At 42.6% G+C, this 24,588-nt stretch overlaps 1 protein-coding gene across 3 annotated transcripts in view; it reads right to left on the bottom strand.

Annotated features, from left to right (window-relative positions):
* Nucleotides 1-24,588, bottom strand: part of TFPI (tissue factor pathway inhibitor) — a 91,113-nt gene that overhangs the window by 21,902 nt on the left and 44,623 nt on the right. For all 3 annotated transcript variants that reach the window (XM_033946576.1, XM_033946575.1, XM_033946574.1), the window contains 2 exons: nt 10,834-10,872; nt 4,822-4,998 (listed from right to left, as the gene is read on the bottom strand). In XM_033946576.1, the coding sequence (XP_033802467.1) occupies nt 4,822-4,998; nt 10,834-10,872 (216 nt within the window). The remainder of the gene's footprint in view (nt 1-4,821; nt 4,999-10,833; nt 10,873-24,588) is intronic.

The raw sequence follows: 24,588 nt of genomic DNA, 5'->3' as shown, positions 1-24,588 counted from the left end.
CCTTTTTGCGTGCCCGTGCTGCTCGGACTCTCCTGCCACCCTGACACTCCTGCTCTCTGCCACCCTTCCCCGCAGTGTATAGTCGGAGCTTCAAAAGCAGGATAGTTGGGGCAGCAGAGTGCAGGAGATGTGCCTCAGCTGGTTGCTTATTTTCAGGAAAGAATGCTCAGGAAAGTCGGCAGGGATGTGAGCGACTGGTCCACAGCAATTGCTTCTTTTTTGATCAGCCAGCCCAGTCGGTGTTCCTGATTTGTATGCGCAGATCGGATCGGGAGTAAGGTTAGTGAATCGGGTCGGGGTCACAAAGAGGTCGGGACACGAGTGGTATCCTTAGTGAATCTAACCCTATATATTTCTTTAATCTGACCTTAATTAAGATTGTTAATCTGTGTTACTATTGATTTGAGCCAATTTTAAATTCCAAACACCTCTCGTATAAACATAAAGTATAACACTGAGAAGGTATAAACAGATCCTGTTACATTAGAAAGCAATGGTAGTGATTCTCCCATGACAAATGCACCAAAGCCCATAGGCATTGAATGGGCTTTGATGCAGGGGTATTGCTACTGTGGCTTTGTAAAAGGGGCCCGTACTTTATGAGCTCGCTAGGAACAGAGAATTTGCGGTAGCCAGTAAGGAAGCCGCTGCGCGGCAAGAGATTGCGCCAAATCGTGCTGCTGCTCGTGCCGCTCAGATGAGGAAATTAAATTGCGCTGCTGGTTAGCAGCAGGGCAGGACTTTGAAAAACTTGCTCCTGCCCTACTGCACCTCCACCATGGATTGGTAGAGGACCCGCTGCACCTGCACCTCCACCACAGATCGGCAGAGGTATGATAGGGCAGGGAGGAGAAGGGAGGCAGAGCCTGCCAGCGGCAGCCTTAAAAAATTTCTGGGAGGGGCACCATGTCCACTCCTTGGACTTCATCTTGCGGTGTCCCTCAAGGATCACCCCTTTCCCCTATTCTCTTTAACATCTACATGTCCTCCCTGAAACTCTTTCAACTATCCCCCCTGGAAACAATCTACACTTATGCAGATGACATCCTTGTCCTCCTTGAGACTGACCAGAACCTCACCAACCTCAACGAAAACATTTCAGCTTGCATAATGAGACTCCGTGCCTGGTCCCTCTCGGTACAGATGAAACTAAATGAATCTAAAACAAAACTACTCTGGCTCGGCCCAAAATTCGAACACCTGCCCACACTTTTCACACTACCCAAAGGCGATACACTACAGCTCGAGTTCTCATGCAAGGTCCTTGGTATCACTATCGATTCCTCTCTCTCCCTCAATGACCACCTCAACTCCTTGGCAAAATCATGCTTTTTCAGCCTTCACATGCTGAGGAAAGCTAGATCCTACTTCAGCCAACAACACTTTGCCATCCTTGTCCAATCCATCATCCTCTCCAAACTAGATTACTGCAACGCCATCTACTTAAATCTATCAAAAAAAAGTATTCTAAGACTCCAGCTAATCCAGAATACTGCAGCCAAACTGATCTTCTCAAAACGCAAGTCTGACCATGCCTCCCCACTCCTTGCCAAACTTCATTGGCTCCCAATAATCTCCAGAATCCATTTCAAATGTTCCTGCCTGGCTTTCAAGATCATTCACGGAATCCTGCCTCCTCTTATCCCACTGTCTTTCAACTCCTCCAGTCCCGACTCCTCCAGAACTGCCCAAAGGCTTAAACTAGCCTTCCCCTCTCCACGCGGCATCCACTATTCAGGCAAACTGGGAAAATGCCTTCTCTTCAAAATCACAGGTCTTTGGGGAATGACCTCACCACCCCGCTGCGGAACCTGAGCTCCCTTCAGTTATTCCGCAAACAACTGAAAACCTGGCTTTTCAGCAAATTGTAGCTCTATCCTTCCCCCCTTTCTCTCCCCCCTTCTACACATAAGTTCATGTAATCCTTTTTCTTCTTCTCTACCCACTATTTTAAGTTCTTGTAAACCGTGTCGAGCTCCATTCTCATGGAGATGATGCGGTATATAAACTTAAGGTTTAGATTAGATTAGATTAGGGGGCATTGACCCGAATATAAACCAAGACCCCCATTTTTGGCCAAATTTTTGGCCCCAAAATCCTGGTTTATATTCAAGTATATACGGTATAAGCCCAATTTCAAAAACACCAATAATTAATTTAGACATGAAAATACATATATAATGCAGGGGATCTTAATCAAACAATATTCAAACAATTAAAATCATTTTAATAAAATTGTATAAAAACAATGGGATAAAAACAAGGAAACTGGACTAAAAAGAAACTTAAGTGTTCACTTATATGTGTAACCCATGAATGCATGCTTGTTCTAAAATATAAAGTATGAAGCATATCATGTTAGTCGTACTTCTATGTACAATCTCTAGATTCATACTCATATGCACCATAAAGTGAAACTATAAATAAATAACTAAAAAGGACATTGTGTTTGAAAATAAATGACATGATTTTGTATATACAAAAAAAATGGCTAATAAATGAAGAGATATTAAAGATTATGATGGATAGACTGGCAGCCTGAGATTGAGATTGTATAATAATAGACTTATGACATAAAAATCCATCTATATAATACATAGATAAACAGCGTAAAATTCTGTGTTATAACTGAACATATAACAAAAATGAATAAACTTCTAAAAAAAATTTCTTTAATTTTTCATCCATAATGACATAAATAGATAAAGTAGTTGTTTAAAAATGTACTTGTAACATAAAATTACATACATATGATGCATAAACAAGCAAACTTAAAATAGTGAATAATGGATAAAGTGGGGACTAAGCAGCATGAATATAGAGAAGTAAATGAACATCTAAAAATATATCTTTTATGTGCATGATGCACAAATGCACATAAATTGTGATAAGAAACACACCTAGAAATATAATCATATCTATAAGTTCCCCCAACCCCTCCCCTCCTCAGTGCACAAACAGGAGGGCTAGGGAAGGCATAGGGGGTGGTGCGCATTTATCCTGCGTGCAAATGTCGGGGCAGAATTGTCGGTGCGCCAATGTCCTGTGTGCTTTTGATGGCTCACCAGCGCAGTTAGCTGTGATTCTTTAAATGACACTTAAGCGTGACTGACACGTGATCAGCATCATTTTGTAGGCGACTGCCAATTTAGGCACTCTTACAGAATCTGGACCTTTGAGCATTCACAGTGACTGTACAATTCTGACACATTGTTAATTTTTTCCCTTGAATGACATTTTTCTGTGTTTTAGTTCAAACATTTTTAATGCACAAAAATCACTAGGCAGTAATGCTAAAATGTCAGTAACATCAAGATAGCTTAAGATAATTAAATGATGTTTAATAGTAGCACGTAAGTATGATGACTAAATAAGTATGTACAGAACATTTTCTCACTGAAATTTAAAGTGGTTACTGAAAAACCTCTGGGGGAGTTACTACTTTTGCTTTACCCTCTATACATGTAACACCTATAATTATGCATCTAAATCCTGCCCGAGACATTTTTTAAAAATATACCCCTTAATACATAGCTCCTTACTGAAATATATAAACAATGATTTGTTATAAGTGTAAATCTAGTTAAATCCTGTGCTATGAATGTTTTAAATACGAGACTTGAATATTATTCAAGTCATGCCTTGCTGGGTGCAATAAACTTTCTTTTACCATATGTATTTTGCAGTTAATGAATGTTAAGCTATCAATTTTCGGAGAATGTTTATACACCAACTTTATTGGATTACTAATATAAAAAAAGCTCCCCATGTCCACCATAAAAAGATACAACTCAACCAGGATTTGGAAGGGGGGGAAGAATACCGTCAGACTGAAGCAGCTGTCACTGACATTGCAGCTAGAAAAGTCTGCGCTTCTCAGTATCAGATTGTGGACTCTCAATTTATGTCAAATAGTTACATATGATTTATTTTTTATCTTAAAAATTTCAATGCCTAAGTGGGTACCAGTGAAAAAAATACACATTCAAAAACATACTCAGACATGTTATAAGACTACACATCATCCTATCTTGTTCTTCCAGAATCTCAAAACACATTCAATAAAAAAAAAACCTAACATAATGCTAATAAAATGTTTGCACAATGCAAACTATAAAAATACATTCCTCTTCAAAACTAATAAAAAGCTTTAACGAATAAATAGGTTTAAAACTGCTTTTTAAATGTCACTTTCTCTCTGCACAGTCTCAAGAACCCTGGCAATGCCTTCCATAAATGTAGACCTACAATAGAAATTGCTGTCATTTGCGTTTTTCATAAAGAGTCTCACCTAGCGCTTCAATCGATAACCTCATAGTGGATTGTGACCTCAGACTTCTCAATCACATATTAATCAGAAGATCACAAAGGCCCTCTTTTACAGAGGCTCGCTAAGCATTTTAGTGCAGATTTAGCGCACGCTAAATCAACGCGTACGCTAACCACTAACGCATCCATAGGATAACATGCACGCGTTAGCGTTTAGCGCATGCTAATATTTAGCACGCACACTAAAAAGCTTAGCGCACCTTTGTAAAAGAGGGGGTAATTCTGATGCAGCTTTCAGGTGTCGAAACATGGCTTCATGTTGAATTGCATATATATGCTGGACTTTGAGAGTTTTATATAAAGCTGGTATTTGAACTTTCTCTGTCCTCCTTTCCAGAAGACCATTCATTTACCATACTTTTTTTTTTATTGGTTTACATTTGTAAGCTATCATTGCTCAGCATCCAAAAAATAAACTCTACTAGATTGTTAAAATACCAAAAGAGAGAGAAAATTCTTTAGCTTGAGATTGTTGAAAATGTAGCAACTTACTTCTGTCCTGGCAAGTAATCTGGCAGTCTTCCAAACTCATGAAATTGTTTTCATTTCCTAGGCATCCTCCATATTTGAATTTGTCACACTTTTCTGTTACATTATTGTAGAAATACCTGGTGAACCATCCTCTGCATATTCCTGGATCTTCTTCTGAAAGGCAGAAAGCAGGCCTTTCTGGAAAATAGCAAAACAAGTTAACTAGTTGGATTCTTATTGCTTCAACAAGATTAGCAAGGGACCCTAACAGATTTTCTTGACTTGTCAGCCTTTGGGAAGTAAAATCGTATTCAACAAAAGTGCAAGATGACTGGAATAGAAAACACACAGGGCCTGATTTATAAATAGTTTTGATATCTTTTATGTCTAAAGGAAAAAAAAAAAGTCATGCCATATATTCAACCACTGGAAGCAAACACTAAGGACACTAAGGACCTGATTCTATAAATGGTGCCCTAGTTAAGTGCCTTAATTAAGGCTGACTATTGACACCTAACTAAAATCTGTGCTTAACCTAAATTATATCAATTAGCTTAAATGGCGTGGTAATTGACTGAACCATTGAAGTTAATTGAATAATTAATTACAAAAATTAAAAGTTAGGCACAAAATTATGTGAAATGCCTAGTGATACCTTAGTCAAGGCACATTCTGATGCTTAATGATGCCGACCTGAAAAATAGGTTAGGGGTGGAGAATAGGCATGGTTGACTTAGGCATCACTAGATTTCTGTGGTAGGCCGGTAAAACCTGGCCTAATATACCGGTGCCTGCCTCTAGGATACCTAGCATGCCTAGGTGCTGCTAAGCGTGATTCTATAAAAGGTGCTTTGTGGTTAATTAACAACCGCACTGAGCAGTGCTGTTCATAGAATCAGGCCCTAAGAATCCATGCACAGATTTGAAAATTGAGATCTTTATAACACTTGAAATTTGGATTGTCTTATAAATATTGGGTGCAAAATTCACCCAGCAGTAGTGAGAATTTTTTAGCCTTTGCTGGCATTATTCATGAATATTCAATGCAGGGCCATTTCTAGGCACCAGCACTAAATATCCGGATTTATGCAGCCAGCTATCACATATGTGGCTCAGTGCGATATTCAAAACTTAATCACATAAACATGAGCAACACTGCATAAAGATAGAACTGACATCTATGCAGTCTAATTAAACCGCTAAACTTAGATGGCCAGATGTAGTAGCCAAATCACAGTCCTATCTTTGGCCATTATAAATTTAACAGGCCAGCGCTGAATGTTGAGTTAGCTGGTTAGACCCCCCTTTTAGCAAGCTGGGTTAGAGTTTTTTTAGCATGGGTTGGTGAGGTAAGTACTCTGACGCTCAAAGGAATTCTATAAGTGTGGGTGTATTTTCCATACCTCTAGCACATTTTGATACAAGGGTCCCTAAGTTTAAACTGGCCAAAAATAAACTGGATATTCAATTAAAGTCATTGGAAGTAACCCAATATTGAATAGCCACGGTCAGTGCCGACCTTGGGAGTTAGATGGCCTGCCTCTTGCAGTCTGAATATGGTCATGTGTATAAAGATTTGAGGGGCTAGATTGTAATTGTGAAGGGACATGCATATGGGCAGAGCATGGATGGAGCTCCCACTTACACACACAGAATAATAAGTTAACGTACATTCTTGCTGTTTTAATTCATTTTATTTCTCGCATTGAGATCATTGTTAGTAATCTTTGTAAACCGCATTGAACTAATGGCTACGTGGTCTATAAGTACAATGTAATATAATGTTTAATGTGCCTGCTCTTATGCCAGGCCTATGGCTAGTGTAACTTTGGGCATATAAAATCTTAAACGTGCCCTCTGCCTTGAGAATTCCCAAAAAGATCTTACTCGCACTACCTACCACGCCTCTGGAACCAACTACCAACCAGCATAAGATCATTAGAAGGACTACTGAACTTCAGGAAGGCTATAAAAACTCATCTCTTCCTATGATCCTCTATGAGAATGTGCCAATCCCAATCCCCCAGACCCTTTGACAAAGGGCACTGAATGCTCCACTATCTTGAGTCTCAAAAGCTGATGAGCTCTGTCCTATGTCTGACCATATAATGTTGTGTCATACAATGTTCTACCATACTATGTCATACTGTTCACCAATGTCTCTTCTTTTTGGTACCCTATACTATACACCATATTTATACTGTGTCTGCCACACTATCTCTGCCATGCTACGATCTCTCATGTCATATTTGCCGCTCCATGTCTTCAATGCTATGTTTCATCATGCACGCATGCCTTACCATTTTGCCAAGTCATGCCATATTATACTAGCCATGCTTTGTAATATTATGTATGCTGTGCTATGTTTTGCCAAACTATACTCACCATGCTATGTCTCACCATATCATGTTTTATCATTTTATGTTTTACCATGCTTTGTTAACTATGTCATAAAAACATAAGAAATGCCATTCACCGGATCAGACCCTAGGTCAATCCTTTCCGGCGACCTGCACAAGCGGAGGTCAATCCCGGTGTTCCCTGCTAAAGACCCTGTTTACCCGTACCCCTCAATATGTTTTGCAAGGAGGTGTGCATCCAACTTGCCCTTGAATCCTGGAATGGTGGTCTCCGACACAACCTCCTCCGGGAGAGCATTCCAAGCGTCCACCACTCACTGAGAGAAACAGATATTTGTCCTGGGCCTGGTGCCCCTCAATTTCAGTCCATGACCCTTGTCCAAGTCACATTTGACAATGTGAATAATGATGTTTTTTGCTCTATTTTGTCGAATCCTTTTAGTGTTTTGAAAGTCTCTATCATATCCCCTCGCAGCCTTCTCTTCTCGAGGGTAAATAATCCCAGTTTTCTGAGGCGTTCATTGTAGCTCAAGATGTCTTGCCATCTTTGTCTGTGTTTTGCCATTCTATCTTTTACCATACTATGAGAATGCAGCACCATGGTTGGAGCTGCAGTCTCGGCACTCTGAAGTTGTGGGTGAAGGTCCACGCTGCTCCTTGTGACCTGGGCACCTGCTCCCCCATTGCCCCAGGTACGTTAGATAGATTGTGAGCCCACCAGGACAGACAGGGAATTATGCCTGAGTACTTGAATAAATTCATGTAAACTATTCTGAGTCCCCTGGGAGAATGGTATAGAAAATTGAATAAATAAATAAATAAGGGGAAATGCTGGATATGCAGGAAAATAGATGACAGGATGCTATGGATATGTAGGAAGGTGGGAGGGAAAACTGGAGGAGTTGCTGGACAGGACCAACTACTTACTCTTTCCCAGTGCCTGGATGTATTTAAGATATTTCAAGAACAGGCATTAACATGGAATGTTACACTAAAATCATCTTTTGAAAAAGCCGCTCCACAAACACCTTGTGGACATGGCTCCAAAGAGACAAGGTTTGTGTGGAGCTGAGGTTGGGGGGGTGGAAAGAGGGCAGAACAGGTAGAATGGGGCAGGGCCAGGGGCATAATGGTGCCAGGGCAGAATGTGGTGGGGCACGTGTCCTCTTTTTTGAGGCAAAATCTGGTAACACTATGTTGGAGCATTCCGAGGGTAGTCCTAACTAGGCCCAATTAGTTATCTGAGTACCAGCACTGAATTTCCAGACGTCATTCATCCTGCAGTAGTCAGCGTTTTAAAAACACCAACCACTATACTGTGCATCAAGAATGGCAGGAAAAACAGATATTGCTTCATGTACTGAAATTAGAAAAAAAAAAAAAAGAATTAATCTGATACCAGAATTGTTAATAAACTGCATGTGGGAAACAACTGTTGCAGAGCAGCACAGAATTATACTCCTATAGGAAAGAAAAGGGGTCCTTGAGTTTTCCAGTAGTCTGTCAAAAAAAAAACAACAGCTTATCAGAAGTGAGTAAGATCCATTTGGAAGTCCTTTTTTGGGCAAATTATACTTTTTGACTTAGAGGTCAATATTCAAAGCTATTTAAGAGGCCAGGAATGGCTTCTGGCTGGTTAAATCGCCTGTTTGGGACTGACTGCTCATTTTCGGCTGCACTTAACCAGTGAGTGCTGCTGAAAATATCCAATTAGAAGCAAACTGAAAACCAGCTATTTGGGGGTGTTTTGAGCGCAGAATCAACACTTGGCTAGTTAAGTGCCAATATTCAGCTAACCACATAAATAGAAACATGGAATGTCAACTGGCACATGGACCCCCCCCCAAGACAGATCCATCCCCAGAGAACCACAGCCAACACATGCTCGCACTTCCTTGGTCCCTTCTAGTCCCTCTTCTGCCAATCATCCCGCCCCCCTCCCCCTTCTGATAGTCACACTTACATCCACACACAGCCATTCATCCAGCATCCACACATTACCCCCAGCCCCCCTATCCCAAGACTCCCCAAGTCCCCTGCTCCCTACAGCCCTTTTACTTCCGTTACTCCCCGCACTCAAGCCAGTCCCCCCTTCCCCCTCCCCAACCAATGAAGTTTTCTCCAGAGGAGCCCACAGAAAAATCATCATCACAATGGGATTTGTTGTGGGACTATGAAACACTGCTGCTGGGAGATCAGACTTTGATGGAAGAGCAGGGGCTGGCTAAACCTCAGCGGAGATTCATTTTTATGACTTTGTTGACAGTTCGGAGAACAATTCTAAAGCACTGGACACAGGATGAGGCGGTACCTTTGGAGAGTTGGAGTCACCAAATGGCTGAAGTAGCGCACTTTGAACTATGTTATTACAAGCATACCTTAAACCCTGAACTCTTGGCATATACAGCGCTGTGGAAAGCATATCTCCGTCTTCCTCTAGTCTCTCGTAAGGGGGAGGGAAGGTGAGTGAGTAGGGAGTATGACTGCTTTAGATATGGCTGTGGGATGTGTGTGGGCTTGAGTGACTGTTGTTTACCTTGGCAGGGTTTGCTGAGGAGATCTTTGGGTATACGAAAAAGAGGGGGGTCTGGGAGATCGGGATTTACATCTTTCAGGGATTGGTACAGTTTACCCACATGTGGTATAATTTGTTCTCTGGCACACTGTTTTTACTTCTGAAAGTAGCATTTAACGGACGGGTGATATTTGCCCGGGAGTGCCTTGCTTTCTACTCTATATTTTTGTTTGCTGATATTTGCCTGGATCTATTTGTGTCTTCTGGGTATACTGTTATGTTATTGTTCTCCATTGACTCTTTAATAAAGATGATTAAAAAAAGAAACATAGAAAGTCAAATGGCCCATCCATATAAAAATTGATTTTATCTTTATGCAGTAACCATAGCTGGTTAAGTTCTGAATATCACACTTAACCAATTATGCATTCACCAGCTCCATAAACCAAGAAATGAAATGCTGGTGTCCGAACATGGCCCACAAAGACAAAGGGGTGACAAACCACAAAAGTCAAATCAAAAATTTAAGGAATGGAAAAGACAGAAATAACCAGGATGAGAGCAGGAGTCCAAAATAAAATTGCTTTATTAAATACACTGTATAAAAAATGAAACAGCAAAATCCAGATGAATAGATGCACTGATACAGGGGTAGGCAATTCCGGTCCTCAAGAGCCGGAGTCAGGTCAGGTTTTCAGGATATCCACAATAAATATGCATGAGATAGATTTGTATCTCATGGAGGCAGTGCATGCAAATCCATCTCATACATATTCATTGTGGATATCCTGAAAACCTAACCTAGCTCCGGCTCTCGAGGACCGGAATTGCCTACCCCTACACTAGTACATCAATTCATCTGGATTTTTCTTTCATAATATTTCAGTAGCAGTTCAAGGCCTTTAAGTACAGTGATCAGTTATCTGTGCCTAGAGCACTTACAGTCTAATTTTATATTTGAGGTACTGAAGAATTAAGCAAAATGCTCAAAATAGTGTCCCTGGGATTTGAAACATGGCTGTCCTAGTTTTTAGCCCATGGTTCCAACCTCTGGATTCTTCATCATAAGCTCTGTTTATTCATAGCAAAGAATGAAAGACTGACATAACTTTCTCACACAACTCCAATTTGTTTAAAATTCTAGAAAGTGAAAATTACCTTGCTGAAGTTTTCCTCTCCTCCTCATGAAAGGAATATCTATTAAAAAGAAGATAAACTGATTAATTCAAGCTGAACTGTAAGACTTTATTATATTATTGTTGTAATTGTATTTTAATGGTGATTTGTGTTCAACACTGCTCCCAGTATGACTAATGCAAAACAGCCTATAAGTCTAAATGAATCAATCCACAAATTAATTATTCTACTACTATATATACTGTTACAACATAATTAAATTTGAGAGATATTTGATAATCACTGAATAATAAATTACTAATTAGCAGATCTGTACACTTTGGCACCCTAAAGGAAAACACATTAGTGAATTACGATAAGCTCTATCTTTACCATCTATAGATTCTAAAGACAATTTCCAAAGCCATTTACCTAAGCATATGTCGGAAAAATTGTGAATCTTGGTCTGTTTGAATATTATTGTTCCCTACCTGGCTAAAAGCCTATACTTTGACCCTTCTTGAAAAAAGGTTTGAATGACATATGCTTCCTAAAAGCATCTGTGTACTTTGTACATTTGTAGGTTATTTGAAAATGTCCCCCTGCATCATCTGGAGACATTTCTAAGATCAAGGACTGAACTAAATAAAGTCTTCTTCCAGAAATTAGGACACTCAGGGGAAACTTTACTATGCTATGTTAAGCAGCTACAGTTTTATTGTGCATTACATGTTAGCGTGGACCTCTTTCTACAGCGTGGACCTCTTTCTACAGGGCTGAAAAGCTGCAGTACACAGTAAAAAATCCCAAGCTAGCTGAGTATGGAAGGTGTGGAGCAGAAGTGACCTCTCGACTAGACTACGGCAACTTGCTTCTTACAGGTCTTCCACGTATCCCATCTCTCTCCCTTTCAATCCTTTCAAAATTCTGCTGCACAATTTGTACTCTGCCAGTTGCTTTGTTCACATCGCCCCTATGCTCAAGTCACTTCACTGGCTCCCTATCCATTTCCGCATACAGTTCAAACTCCTCTTATTGACTTGCAAGCACATTCACTCTGCAGGTTTCCTCTAGCTCTCTCTATACTCCTCTACTGCCAACTCCATTCATCGGGCATTCATCCTTTCTACTCTACTGCCAACTCCAGATCATGTTACTTCTCTCTCGCTAAACCATATGCCTGGAACAGACTGCCTGAGTCAGTATGTCAAGCTCTGTCCCTGGTAGTATTCAAACTCAGGCTAAAAGCCCACCTTTTTGAGATTGCTTTTTAACTCCTATTCCCAACTCACTTATATAGCATCCATGCCTGAAAAACTCCCTAACCCCCTACTTGCCCTGTTTGTCTGTTTGATTAGATTGTAAGCTCTACTGAGTAGGGTCTGTCTTTTGAATGTTTAAAAATATAGTGCTGTGTATGACTAGCAGTACTATAGAAATGATAAGTAGTAAGTGTGGTCAACAGGGACAGTTAGCCCAAGGAGAGGTACTGCACACTGTCTGGGCAGCACTTACTGCCACTTCAAGAAGAGGTAATAGGTACAGCTAAGTAGCATGCACTAGCTCATGGGTGGGCAGCTCCAGTCCTCGAGGGCTGGAATCCCCAATGAATATACATGAGATCTATTTGCATGCACTGCTTTCAATGCATATTCATTGGGGGAAATCCTGAAAACCCGACTGGATTCCGGCCCTCGAGGACAGGAGTTACCCACCCCTGCACTAGCTGTTAATGGAGGTGCTCCTTCTCTACAGCTTGATATCACCTGCAAATCCAATCCTCCTCTCAACATCACTCACAAATAGGGTTACCAGACGTCCAGATTTCACCGGACATGTCCTCCTTTTGAGGACATGTCGGGGGTCCGGATGGCTTTTCAAAACCCGGCACTTTGTCCAGGTTTTGAAAAGCTTGGAACAAATCACTGTCAAGCAGGAGGGCATCCACGCATTCGCGGATGCCACACAATGATGTCATGCACACGTGTATGCACATGGCATCATCGTGTCGCATCCGTGCAAATGAGGATGCCCTTCTGCCTGACAAGAGCAGGCGCGGGGGGGGAGGGGGGGAGGCAAGGCTGGGTGGAACTGGGTAGGCCAGGGGTGAAACCGAACAGAAAATCCAAACCAAAAATCTGGTAATCCTACTCATAAATCCAATCCCCTCAATATCACTCCTCCTTTTGATCCCTTCCACAACAGCCAAAACCCTCTTATGATCCTCCCATCCAAAATCCCAACCCTAAGAACAAGTTCCCTCTCCCCGAGCCCAACCGTCTCCCAGTGGTACCCAGCCAGTAGCAGTGTTCTTTGCTGTTACCCTAGGCCAGGGATAGGTCCTCGAGAGCCGTATTCCAGTCGGGTTTTCAGGATTTCCCCAAGGAATATGCATGAGATCTATGTGCATGCACTGCTTTAATGCATATTCATTGGGGAAATCCTGAAAACCTGACTGAAATACAGCTCTCGAGGACCGGAGTTCCCTACCCCTGCCCTAGGCATTGCCATGAGTGCCAGAACCCTAGTGATCATCTCTTAATATGCAGTACTCTGTGGGGAGACTGGGGGATACATGTTTCAGAGGAGGCAGCTCTCTCTTGTGTAGAGCCACTACCCCTGGGAAACAGGATCCATGGGACAGGATCAGAAAGAGCTGGGTGGTTGTTGTCCCCTGGGATTACTTATACAACTCATTTCTAGTGTGAGAAGTATAAACTCCAGTCTAGGTTTTGCTGTGGACCCCTTAGGGTTACTTTAAGTCAAAATATTCAACAGGTTGCAAATCAATAGAAGATGCAAGTGTGAAATATTAAGTCAAATTTCATTCTCCCTAGAACCTGCCTTATCACTTCTTTCAACAACTATGGAAAATCTCAATTAACTCTATGCCTGAGATGAAACTTGGACTCAGAGATCAGAGACCCCCTTTCTAGAATCCTAGCCTCTTGGGTCCTGGGCAATTGTCTTTCATTCCTCAGCTTTTCACTAGAACCTGAAAAGCTCATTTTCTTTCTGGGTCTCCTTTAACCTCTTACTCCTTTCTCAAATGACACTGCTTGTGTATAGGATTAGCCAGACAAAACACACTAACACTGTGGTACAGTGACTTACCCAGCCAAAGACAAATTATGTCTAGTTCATAGTTCCACTTCCTTTCTGTCAGGGACTCTTACTAAATATTCAATTTCCTATTCAGCGGCATAGCGAGGGGAAGGAGGAGCCCATGACAGTGATGCCCGTCATCACTGCACCCTGTGCCGTCCTGCACTCTTCCCCATCAGGTGCTTTCCTTGTATACCTCTTTAAAACCTTTGATGGCAATGAGCAGCATCTTGTAGCTGTTGCTCATGGTGGTCTCAGCTCTCCTTCTGACATCACTTCCTGGTCATGGGACCCGGAAGTGACATCAGAAGGAGAGCTGAGGTTGGCACGAGGTGCAACTAGGAGATGCTGCTTGCTGCCACTGAACATTTTGAAGAGATGGGTGGACGGATAGAAGGCGAGGTGCCAGTACCCCAGCCAATGCGACTTCTGGGGCATTCCACCCCCCCCCCTCCCCTTGCTACACCACTGGCATTATTTTACATTCCCTTTTGCACTTCTTTTTTCCAGTAAGTACATTTTAATTGGGATTTGTGTTGCTGCCCTATATCATTTTTAATAGCTCTGCTCTAAAATCCTTCCATCCTCTCCATCTTTACCAGGGGAGGCCATTGTTGTATGTCAGCAATGTAGATATCATCCTTATCTTTTAAGGCTCACATCAAAGGTGTGATTTCCAGTGTGTTTTTCAAGGAGGCTGTGTGATTATTTATCAAATGACAACTTTCGGACAGTTGTTACGTTATTGATAACACCATTGTTGGATTACTGTAACTCTATTTATGTAGGGTTGCCTAAATTTGTTTTGCGTGCCATGCAGATGACACAGAATGCCACTACTCTCCTTATTGCGCATATGTCCAAATTTGATCATATCACCCCAATATTACGCGTACTTAATTGGCTGCCTATTGAAATGCAGGTAGAATTTAAGATCTTGTGTTTGATGTTCAAGGTGCTTCAAAGCAATTGTCCTATAGCTGTTCGTTCACTTTTTCGATGATACTCTCCTACCCGTGAGTTGTCTGCTGACAGTTTGAGATTGGAAATTCCGTAAAATTTGCTGATAATAGGAATTCCATCTTGTCAGTTTGGGGCCCGGTCCTATGGAATGCCTTGTCAGTTTCTATGCGTCAATTGACCATGCTTTGTCAATTTAGAAAAGAGGTAAAAACTGTATCATTTGCAAGTGCGTTTGGCACAAGCAGTGGAGGTGTATGAGATTATATCTTTCAGTGTTAGGCTGTGGTTGGCAGCAGCTTTGAACCATCTTTTTGAAGTTATATTTTATGATTATATAAAGATGCTCAGATGTTTTATGATTTTTTTTATGTGTATTGCTATTGTATTTTGTTATTTGCTGATTGTGTATGTTATATTCAAACATTTTTATTGAAAGAATAAAGTAAATAAGTAAAAATACATTTATATTATACAGAAAGATATTCTTTACAAATGATTTCACAAATGTTCAAATTCTAATCCTTCCATATATTCTATAAAATTCTATCATTGCTCCAAACATTTTATGTAATAAACCATAATCCCCCCTATCACCCCCTCTCCCCTTCCCTACCCCCGCCTTCCTTTTTCCCCTACTCTCCCTCCCTCCACTACTCCCTCCTTCCAAATCTTTTCATTTCCCCCCCCATCCATCCCATTTTCCTCCCCTCCATCACATAATCAATTCCCCCTCCCCGGATGAAAGGTGACAAAAATAAAGAAATAAAATAAAGATCTGGAATATAATTTAGACAACCTTAGCTTCAATGTAAATCATTGAGAATTAAACTTCTTGCTCTAGGTGAAAGGTTTTGAATATAAGGATCCCAAACCTCCATAAAAAGACAAGCTCTTCTAGAAGATCGCCAAAACTTGGTCCCTGCCTAGACTTGTAGATAGGTGGGCTACAAACAATTTTATATAAATCGATATGATCTCTGGAACTGAATACAATAGTCAAGGTGGGGGTCTTAGTATCACTAATGACTATACAAAGACAACACTGCTTAATATTTACTGAGGGTTTCACAAAGCTGAACCTAGAATAGAGGTCTGAGATCAGTACTAATAATGGACTGAATTCAGTTGTTCAGTCAGCATCTCGTTCAGTTAACTGCTTTCTGTCCTACTCCCATACTGATTAGCATGCTTACCATTCCTCTATGTAAAATGGATGTGGTTCAAAGGGCAGCTACTTAAATGACCAAATGTTCTTTGTCACAAAGCATATTATAGAGATGTTTACATTTCTCTAAGGTATAAATACACAAGAGAACTAACAGAAAGCCCCTTTATGAGAGGTCATAAGAGAGATTATTCTTGAGTCTACCACCTTTCAATCTATTAAATATTTCTTTACAGAAGGAGTGGAAGGGATGGGAGCAGTGCTTCATTCTATTTCAGCTTAATTTTAAAAACTTGGCTGTTTCAGCAGTGTCTTAATTAATGCTTCTTATACCTCGTACTTAAATCTGAATATTTGGAAAAGGTCCAGAGAAGAGCGACTAAGATGGTTAAGGGGCTGGAGAAATTGCTGTACAGTGAAAGATTAGATAAACTGGGCCTCTTCTCCCTCGAACAGAAGAGATTGAGAGGGGACATGATCAAAACATTCAAGTTACTGAAGGGAATAGACTTAGTAGATAAAGACAGGTTGTTCACCCTCTCCAAGGTAGGGGGAACGAGAGAGCACTCTCTAAAATTGAAAGGGGATAGATTCCGTACGAACATAAGGAAATTCTTCATCCAGAGAGTCGTAGAAAACAGGAACGCTCTTCCAGAGTCTGTCATAGGGGAAAACACCCTCCAGGGATTCAAGCCAAAGTTAGACAAGTTCCTGCTGAACCGGAACATATGCAGGTAGAGCTAGTCTCAGTTAGGGCACTGGTCTTTGACCAGAGGGCTGCCGCGTGAGCGGACTGCTGGGCACGATGAACCACTGGACTGACCCAGAAGCGGCAATTCTTATGTTCTTATCTGAAAGAAAGCACGGAATAAGTACAGAGAATCTCTAGGGGGAGAAGAAAAGATTGCAGAGCTGAGTAGGTGATATGTATGGTCAGAGCCCATAAGTTGTAATATAAGAACATAAGAAATGCTGTACTATACTGGGCCAGACCACAGTACATTCTGTTTCAAATAGCCCAAAAGCCACACAATGTTTACATGCCACCATTTTCTCTGTTTAACAATCCCTCTTTGCTTTTTCAGCTCTCCTAAATACTGTCAAAAAGTTTTCTGTCTTCCATTCTCTGGAAAATGTCCTCCTCTGTTTGCATACTTACTCTTCTACAATATTCATAACTGCTATTCTTAGCTCTCTCTGATCTTCCTGATATTTTTTTGTGGAATGGAAGTTCTTGATGCAGATATTGGAACAATCGACTACCGGTAGTTCAATCCACCTCAACTAGACATAGGAGAACCCATGCACCATTCACACACCCTCCAACCAAAAACGTCAAAAGAAAAAAACTGTACGACAACCTACTAGCCACTCGAGTTGCAAAACTCGACCCACAACTCTACAACCTATTGACCACGACCACAGACTACAAAACCTTCAAGAAATAAATAAAAACCCTTCTATTTAAAAACACATAAAACCGAACTAACTCAATCAGAAATGTCCAAAGCATCACCTGCAACTATTACATATGTACCTCCAATATCATGACAATTCAGATGTAATCCTTAGCAACTCAAAAAATGTACAAACTATTCCCTAAATACTTCTAATCTCCAGATAATCCATTTGTAATCCATCTAGAACCGCAAGGTAATGGCGGAATAGAAATCCATAATGTAATGCAGGGGTGTCCAATGTCGGTCCTCGAGGGCCGCAATCCAGTCGGGTTTTTAGGATTTTCCCAATAAATATGCATGAGATCTATATACATGCACTGCTTTCAATGCATATTCATTGGGGAAATCCTAAAAACCCGACTGGATTGCGGCCCTCAAGGACCGACATTGGACACCCCTGATGTAATGTAATACTTGTAGGGTACAAACTCATCCACACCCTACAAGTGTTGCATGAAAAAAATATCTGCATCAAAAATATCAATTTCATAGCATTTTTTGGTTTCTCCTTTTTACTGTGGAATAGTTGGGGGGTTTATTTGCTGCCTTCCTGATATTTTTGCCTGTTTTCTGTTGATGTTTTTGATTTAATTTTCAGAAAGCTGATATCTTTCCTTAATGAGTTCTCTGAAAATGTAGTAGACATACCTAGACACTTTGAATTTGCTGTATTTTTATTCCCCTAAACCAGGGGTAGGCAATTCCGGTCCTTGAGAGCCAGAGCCAGGCCGGGTTTTCAGGATATCCACAATGAGTATGTATGAGATGGATTTGCATGCACTGCCTCCTTGAGATGCAAATCTATCTCGTGCTTATTTATTGTGTATATCCTGAAAACCTGACCTGGCTCTGGCTCTCTAGGACCGGAATTGCCTACCGCTGCCCTAAACTAAATGCTCATTTTTTTTTTTTTTTTTACTGCGTGTGCTTTTACCTATTTATTAGGGAAGAGATTTTCAAAATGCTATTTTGTATAGATAAACAATATTTAGCATTAGTGTTTTTTTTATCGCCGGACACGACGGTAAAAGCTCCGACGCTCAAACAATTCCTATGAGAGTCAGAACTTTTACCGCCGCAGCTGACGATACAAAATGCTAACACGGCTTCATAAAGGGGGGGAGTGAGATTAGTGATATAAAAGTATTTGATTATTGTCCTCCCCCTACATACACATAATAATATTCACATTTTATTTTTATATTTCTCTTCTGCAGCTGGTAGGTATCCTCATTCTTTTATTCATTACCAAAAATACACTCTAGTAGATATGATACAAAACAGACATTCTTGGTATAGCAGACACAGTTTCTAATCAGCTCATTAAGTTCTTATCTTTCACTCTAGGCTAACAGAAGAAGCCCTGCTTGTGTCTACTGGTATATAGACTTATTTTATCTGATTCCCTCAGTCCCTGTGACTAATATGTTTGTCCTGTATTTGACCTGACAGCCAGCAGCACAGATTTTCCAGCAATCTGACCCATTAATCTTTACCAAACTTTCCCTCCACCCCCACAAAGGCAGAAGCTTTCTTTCTTTCTGTTCTAATCTCTTATTTTTTAAATATCGGATGGGAAAGTGAACTGGAGTGTTATGTCACAACTTTAGGTGGGACAGAGTAGCTGAGTCAATAGCCTGTAAAGGCTATTAATTTTAGTACAATAAACCAAGGGTTTAGCAAGATGTCCATTTTTGGGGAGGCCCAGGGTGGAAGGGGAGGCAACGCATTTCCTCTTTCCATCCCTCAATGCTTAAAATAATACCTTTGCTGGCACGGATGCCAAAGCCTCGCCAGCCAAAGAGATTCACTGCCAGAGCAACTTCTCTCCTCCTCAAGTTAGGGCAAGGCAGAGGAAACTGGTGGCGTTCCTCTAACCACAAATTCTCAGTTCACACAAGAATTAAGCAGGTGCAAGGATTCCCTCTGTCGGCAACTGGAATCTCCACCAATGTCCTCTGTCTTGCAGTAACATGAGGAAGAAGGAGTGGCTAGAAGAATGAATCTGGCTGGCGGGGCTTTGACATCCCCACCAGCCACTGAATAGGTGCTACAGATTTGGAGGGGTCTGAGGCCAAAATGTGTATGTTGGTGGGGAGGGGGAAGCCATGGCTACAAGGCTACACTACTACCAGTGGCGTACCTAGGGTATGTGGCACCCGGGGCCCATCATTTTTTGACACCCCCCCCTCCCCCTCATGTAAAATTTTTTTTTTTTTTTTTTTTGCAATAACCATGAAATGGAATAAATGGTCAGAATAGAAACAGGCAGTGAAAATTTTCTTTTTTTTTTTTTTTTTTTTCCCAAAGTATTTTTATTGAGAATGGCAAAAGGTCCAGACAAGCAACCATGGTCTGTACAGAAACTTATACATTATCAAAAAGAACACAGAATGAGAGTAACAGCAACAACAAGCATGAACAAGCCTCTCCCAAGAGAAAATTGCCAATGAGAGGCATAGCAATACACAACAAAAGGCCAAAACTTGGGGCAAGCAAACAAATCCCACCCCAGAACCCACAAGAATAATAAGCCGGACTAGAACCTCAGCCATATTTTATAATGAAAAAAACCCCCACAAGCAACAACACCCAGACCGCTCACCAGACACACCAATCCGCACAACAAGCACCCAAGAAACACCCAGCCACCACCCAGACAAAACTACCAGACACACCTACCCCACCAAGCCCAGACCCAACCCCCCCTCCCCAGAGAGTGCAAGCGCAAAGTGGACCGTGAAAAGGGCAGCTGCAGAAGTGGAAAGCCCCAGATAAGTAGGTTAGCTAAAGAAAGCCCACAGATAGAAGAAATCAGGATAACAGAAGTTCCAACAAATGCTCCCACAGAAAATTTTCTTTTATTGAACCTCATTTATGTAACCATTATTCCAAACATAACATAACATAAATTATGTCTGAATTGTCATGACATCAGAAGTACATATGGAGTAGTTGCAGGTGATGCTTGGGACAGTTCTGATTATGTTAGTTTGGTTTTATGTGTTTTTTTAATAGAAGGGTTTTTATTTCTTTTTTTAAGGTTTTGTAGTTTGTGGTCGAGGTCAATAGGTTGTAGAGTTGGGGGTCAAGTGTTGCAGCTCGAATGGCTAGGAGGTTGTCGAACAGTTTTTTTCTTTTGACGTTTTTGGTTGGAGGGTGTGTGAATGGTGCGTGAGTTCTCCTATGTCTGTTTGAAGTGGATTGAATTATTTAGCTGAAGAAATTAGTTACCCCCCCCCCCCATTCCACACACATTAATTCTCTTCCATTTTTGTTCCCATTATAAAAAAACACTGATAAGTTCCCAGGAAAAAAATACATTAAAATAAGAAGTGAAAACAAAGGCCCCTACAGATGAGAACATAACATAAGAATAGCCTAACTGGGTCACACCAATGGTCCATCATGCCCAGTAGCCCATTCTCATGGTAGCCAATAGTGCTGCCCGATTCAGAGAAAAATATTTCATTCGATCCGATTCACCCTGTTGAATCGATTTTTCGATTAGATTCACTGTTAATGACACCGCTTTTTAAGTTTAAACAAAGTATAACAATAAATTTCACAACAACAATAAATTTCACAAAGTACTTAAAAAAAAAAAATTCACATTTTTCCATTAAAGCAGTTCTGGAGACATTTGCTTGAACAGTCTTTTTTCCCAGTCCATAAGCAAGCAATATGAAAAAGATTTCCTTAATTATCTACTCAAACATTTTTGCTATTTACTTTCATTGTACCTATACTATTATTCAGTAGAAAAAATGGACTTAACTGTGCAGGAAATGAATCTCCTCATACACCCACCATATAGTGCAAAAATGTGCAAAGGTCTGTTTTTTTCTTTCGATCACTACATAGCCTAATGCCACACAAGCAGCGCTGTTACAAACATATTCTGAAGGTCAATGCTAAGGTTGACAAAGTTTCCTTCCTTGGACCAGAAGGAGATACTGACAAACCACTGGAAGAGATTCTAAAACAACTACCCAGAAATAACACCCAAAGACCCACTCAGTGTGTGAACCAGTTGAGTGGAGTGGACTAACTGGGGGTGGAAATGGGCCCAGAGTTTGCTCAGCAGAATTTCCCAGACTACCTCTTCCTCTCAACACACTGACATGCTACCACCACCACCAACACTAGGAACACCTCACCGAGTATGCCAGCAATGCTTATAAACTTTATAAAACACATTATTATATTTTCTTATAAAGCATATATTTTAACTGAACTCAGCCTTGCCATTCACAAAAATAGAAAAGTTCCCATTTCAAGCTGTCTCATGTACACTTTTCAAATCTAACATATTGTAATCACAAAACAGAAAATAAAATTATTTTTTCTACCTTTTGTTCTCTGATCAATATTCAAATCTTGTTGGTCCCAGGCTCTTGTTGTCTTGCTTGCCAGGGTCTCCTTTCTCCGTGCTAACCATCCGTCTGCCATCTCTGTTCTCCCCTTCCGTTTCCCTTCCCTCTCCCGGAGATCTGGCATCTTTCCTTTTTTTTGTCTCCATCCACAGATTCACCTTTTCTCAACTCCCCACCACCCCAGGATCCACCATCTCTCCCTTTCTGTTCCCAACTATCCTCCTATCCAGTATCTCTATCCCCCCCTCCACACCATCCCCTGTTTCCAAGTTCTCTCCCTTTCTGTTCCTTCCCTCCCTAAATCCCATTATGCACCATCTCTCTCCCACTCCTCTGTTTTTAGACCCATTATTTCTAACCCCCAAAGTCTGGCATATGCATGTATCTTTGAACCCCCCCTTCCCTCTCTCCCTCTGTGTACTTTTACACCAGGACCCCCCCTCCCCCGAAGGTCTGTCCCCCCTCCGAAGGGCTACACCCCACCCCTGAAGACCTGCACCCCCCCGAAGGACTTTACCTCCCACCCGAAGGTCTGTCCCCCTCTGAAGGCCTAAACCCCACCCCTGAAGGACTGCACCCCCCCCCTGAAGGCCTGCACTCCCTTGAAGGTCTGCACCCCCCCGAAGGCCTGTCCCCCCCTTGAAGGCCTGTCCCCCCCCTTGTAGGCCTGTCCCCCCCCCCTTGTAGGCCTGTCCCCCCCTTGAAGGCCTGCCTGCCTTTCCCCCCTTGAAGGTCTGCACCCCCCCGAAGGCCTGTCCCCCCCCTTGAAGGCCTGTCCCACCCCCTTGTAGGCCTGTCCCCCCTTTAAGGCCTGCCTGCCTGCCTTTCCCCCCCTTGAAGGCCTGTCTCCCCCTTGAAGGCCTGCACCCCCCTTGAAGGCCTGCACCCCCCCTTGAAGGCCTGTCCCCCCCTTGTAGGCCTGTCCCCCCCCCTTGTAGGCCTGTCCCCCCCCTTGAAGGCCTGCCTGCCTTTCCCCCCTTGAAGGCCTGCACCCCCTTGAAGGTCTGCACCCCCCCAAAGGCCTACACCCCCCCCCCGAAGGTCTGCACCCCCCCTGAAGGCCTGCCTGCCCCCCTTGAAGGCCTGCACCCCTTGAAGGTCTGCACCCCCCCAAAGGCCTACACCCCCCCCCTGAAGGTCTGCACCCCCCTGAAGGCCTGCCTGCCCCCCTTGAAGGCCTGCACCCATTGAATGTCTGCACCCCCCCCCGAAGGCCTGTCCCCCCTTGAAGGCCTGCCTGCCTGCCTGTCACCCCCCTCCCCCTTGAAAGCCTGCTTGCCTGCCCCGCCCGCCCCACCCTGAAGGCCTGATGCCCCGACCCACCCCGAAGGACCGCTCGCCCCCCCTGGCCTCCCCGCACCACCTATGAACAGCCGCAGCAGGATCGCGAAGTCAGCGTCGGGTACCAGCCCTAAGGGGGTGTTCCCGGCCTTGCCGTTCAGTCCCCCGCCACCCCCGAAGGACCGCTCGCCCCCCTGGCCTCCCCGCACCACCTATGAACAGCCGCAGCAGGATCGCGAAGTCAGCGTCAGCGATCCCTGCTGCTTCCTGTGCCACGGTCCCGCCCCTCCTCTGACGTCAGAGGAGGGGCGGGATCGCGTCGTAGGAAGCAGCGCAGGGATGCTGACGCTGACTTCGCGATCCTGCTGCGGCTGTTCATAGGTGGTGCGGGGAGGCCAGGGGGGCGAGCGGTCCTTCGGGGGTGGCGGGGGACTGAACGGCAAGGCCGGGAACACCCCCTTAGGGCTGGTACCCGGGGCGGCCCGCCCCCCCGCCCCCCCCCCCTAGGTACGCCACTGACTACTACCATAAATATGTGCTAAAATATAAGCAAAGAAGCCAATGTACTAATCCATGAAAATTTTAGCAGGTTAGCAGCTGTTTTGCATGAAATTTGCTGCAGTTGAAAATGAGTTCCTGCCTCATCTGAATATGTAGCACAACTTTGCATGAAATATTTTGCACTTTGCAAAGGCTGGGGACTCACATATTCCCAGCTGAAGGACGTGGCTCTTCACATATTTGAAGGAGCTGCTGTCCCCTTTTCAGAAGCCTCCTGTGGGACAGTGGTCCACAAAGCTCTCCCTCAGCCCTACTCTGGAGTTCAGTGTTGAAAACCATACTGCCTCTATCTGGAATTCCAGCCCTTCTACTGCATCAAATTTGAAAACATCTCAGCCCTGAGATACCCCCACGAGCCCTATTCCCCAAACATCACGTATTCCAAAGTGCTCTAGTTAACATAGGGCGGGGGAAATCTCCATTCACTCCTGCCCCAGCAGCACTATCTTTAAAAACAGCATTGCCTGAACCTAGCAGTACAAACAAATCATACCACGTTGGAGATAGCAGTGTCAGGAAAATACAAGCAGTGTATCAAGGCAATAAACATATAAGCCTATATTTAAACTCCAAGATCAGTGTTTCTTTTAAACACCAGCTGCAGAGTTTAAAAATATCCCTTGATAAGCTAGACTACTGACCACTGGAATTCTAGATAATGGCAAAATTCAACTCCGTTATCTGATAACTATCTGGACAACTTAAGACAGCAATTTTTCTGTCCTAAGGTGCAGAAGGTTATTCAGAACAGCAGTGCTGTTGCATTTAATTTTCAATACCATTCTCCCAGGGGAGCTCAGAATAGTTGACATGAATTTATTCAAACACTTGAGCATTTTTTCCAGTCTGCCCTCGTGGGCTCCCAATCTATCTAATATGCCTGGAA

The sequence above is a fragment of the Geotrypetes seraphini genome, chromosome 5 (assembly GCF_902459505.1).
Source record: "Geotrypetes seraphini chromosome 5, aGeoSer1.1, whole genome shotgun sequence".
Taxonomy (NCBI): Eukaryota; Metazoa; Chordata; class Amphibia; order Gymnophiona; family Dermophiidae; genus Geotrypetes; species Geotrypetes seraphini.
Note: the sequence above shows the minus strand (reverse complement) of the source record. Positions and strands in the feature narration are given on the sequence as shown.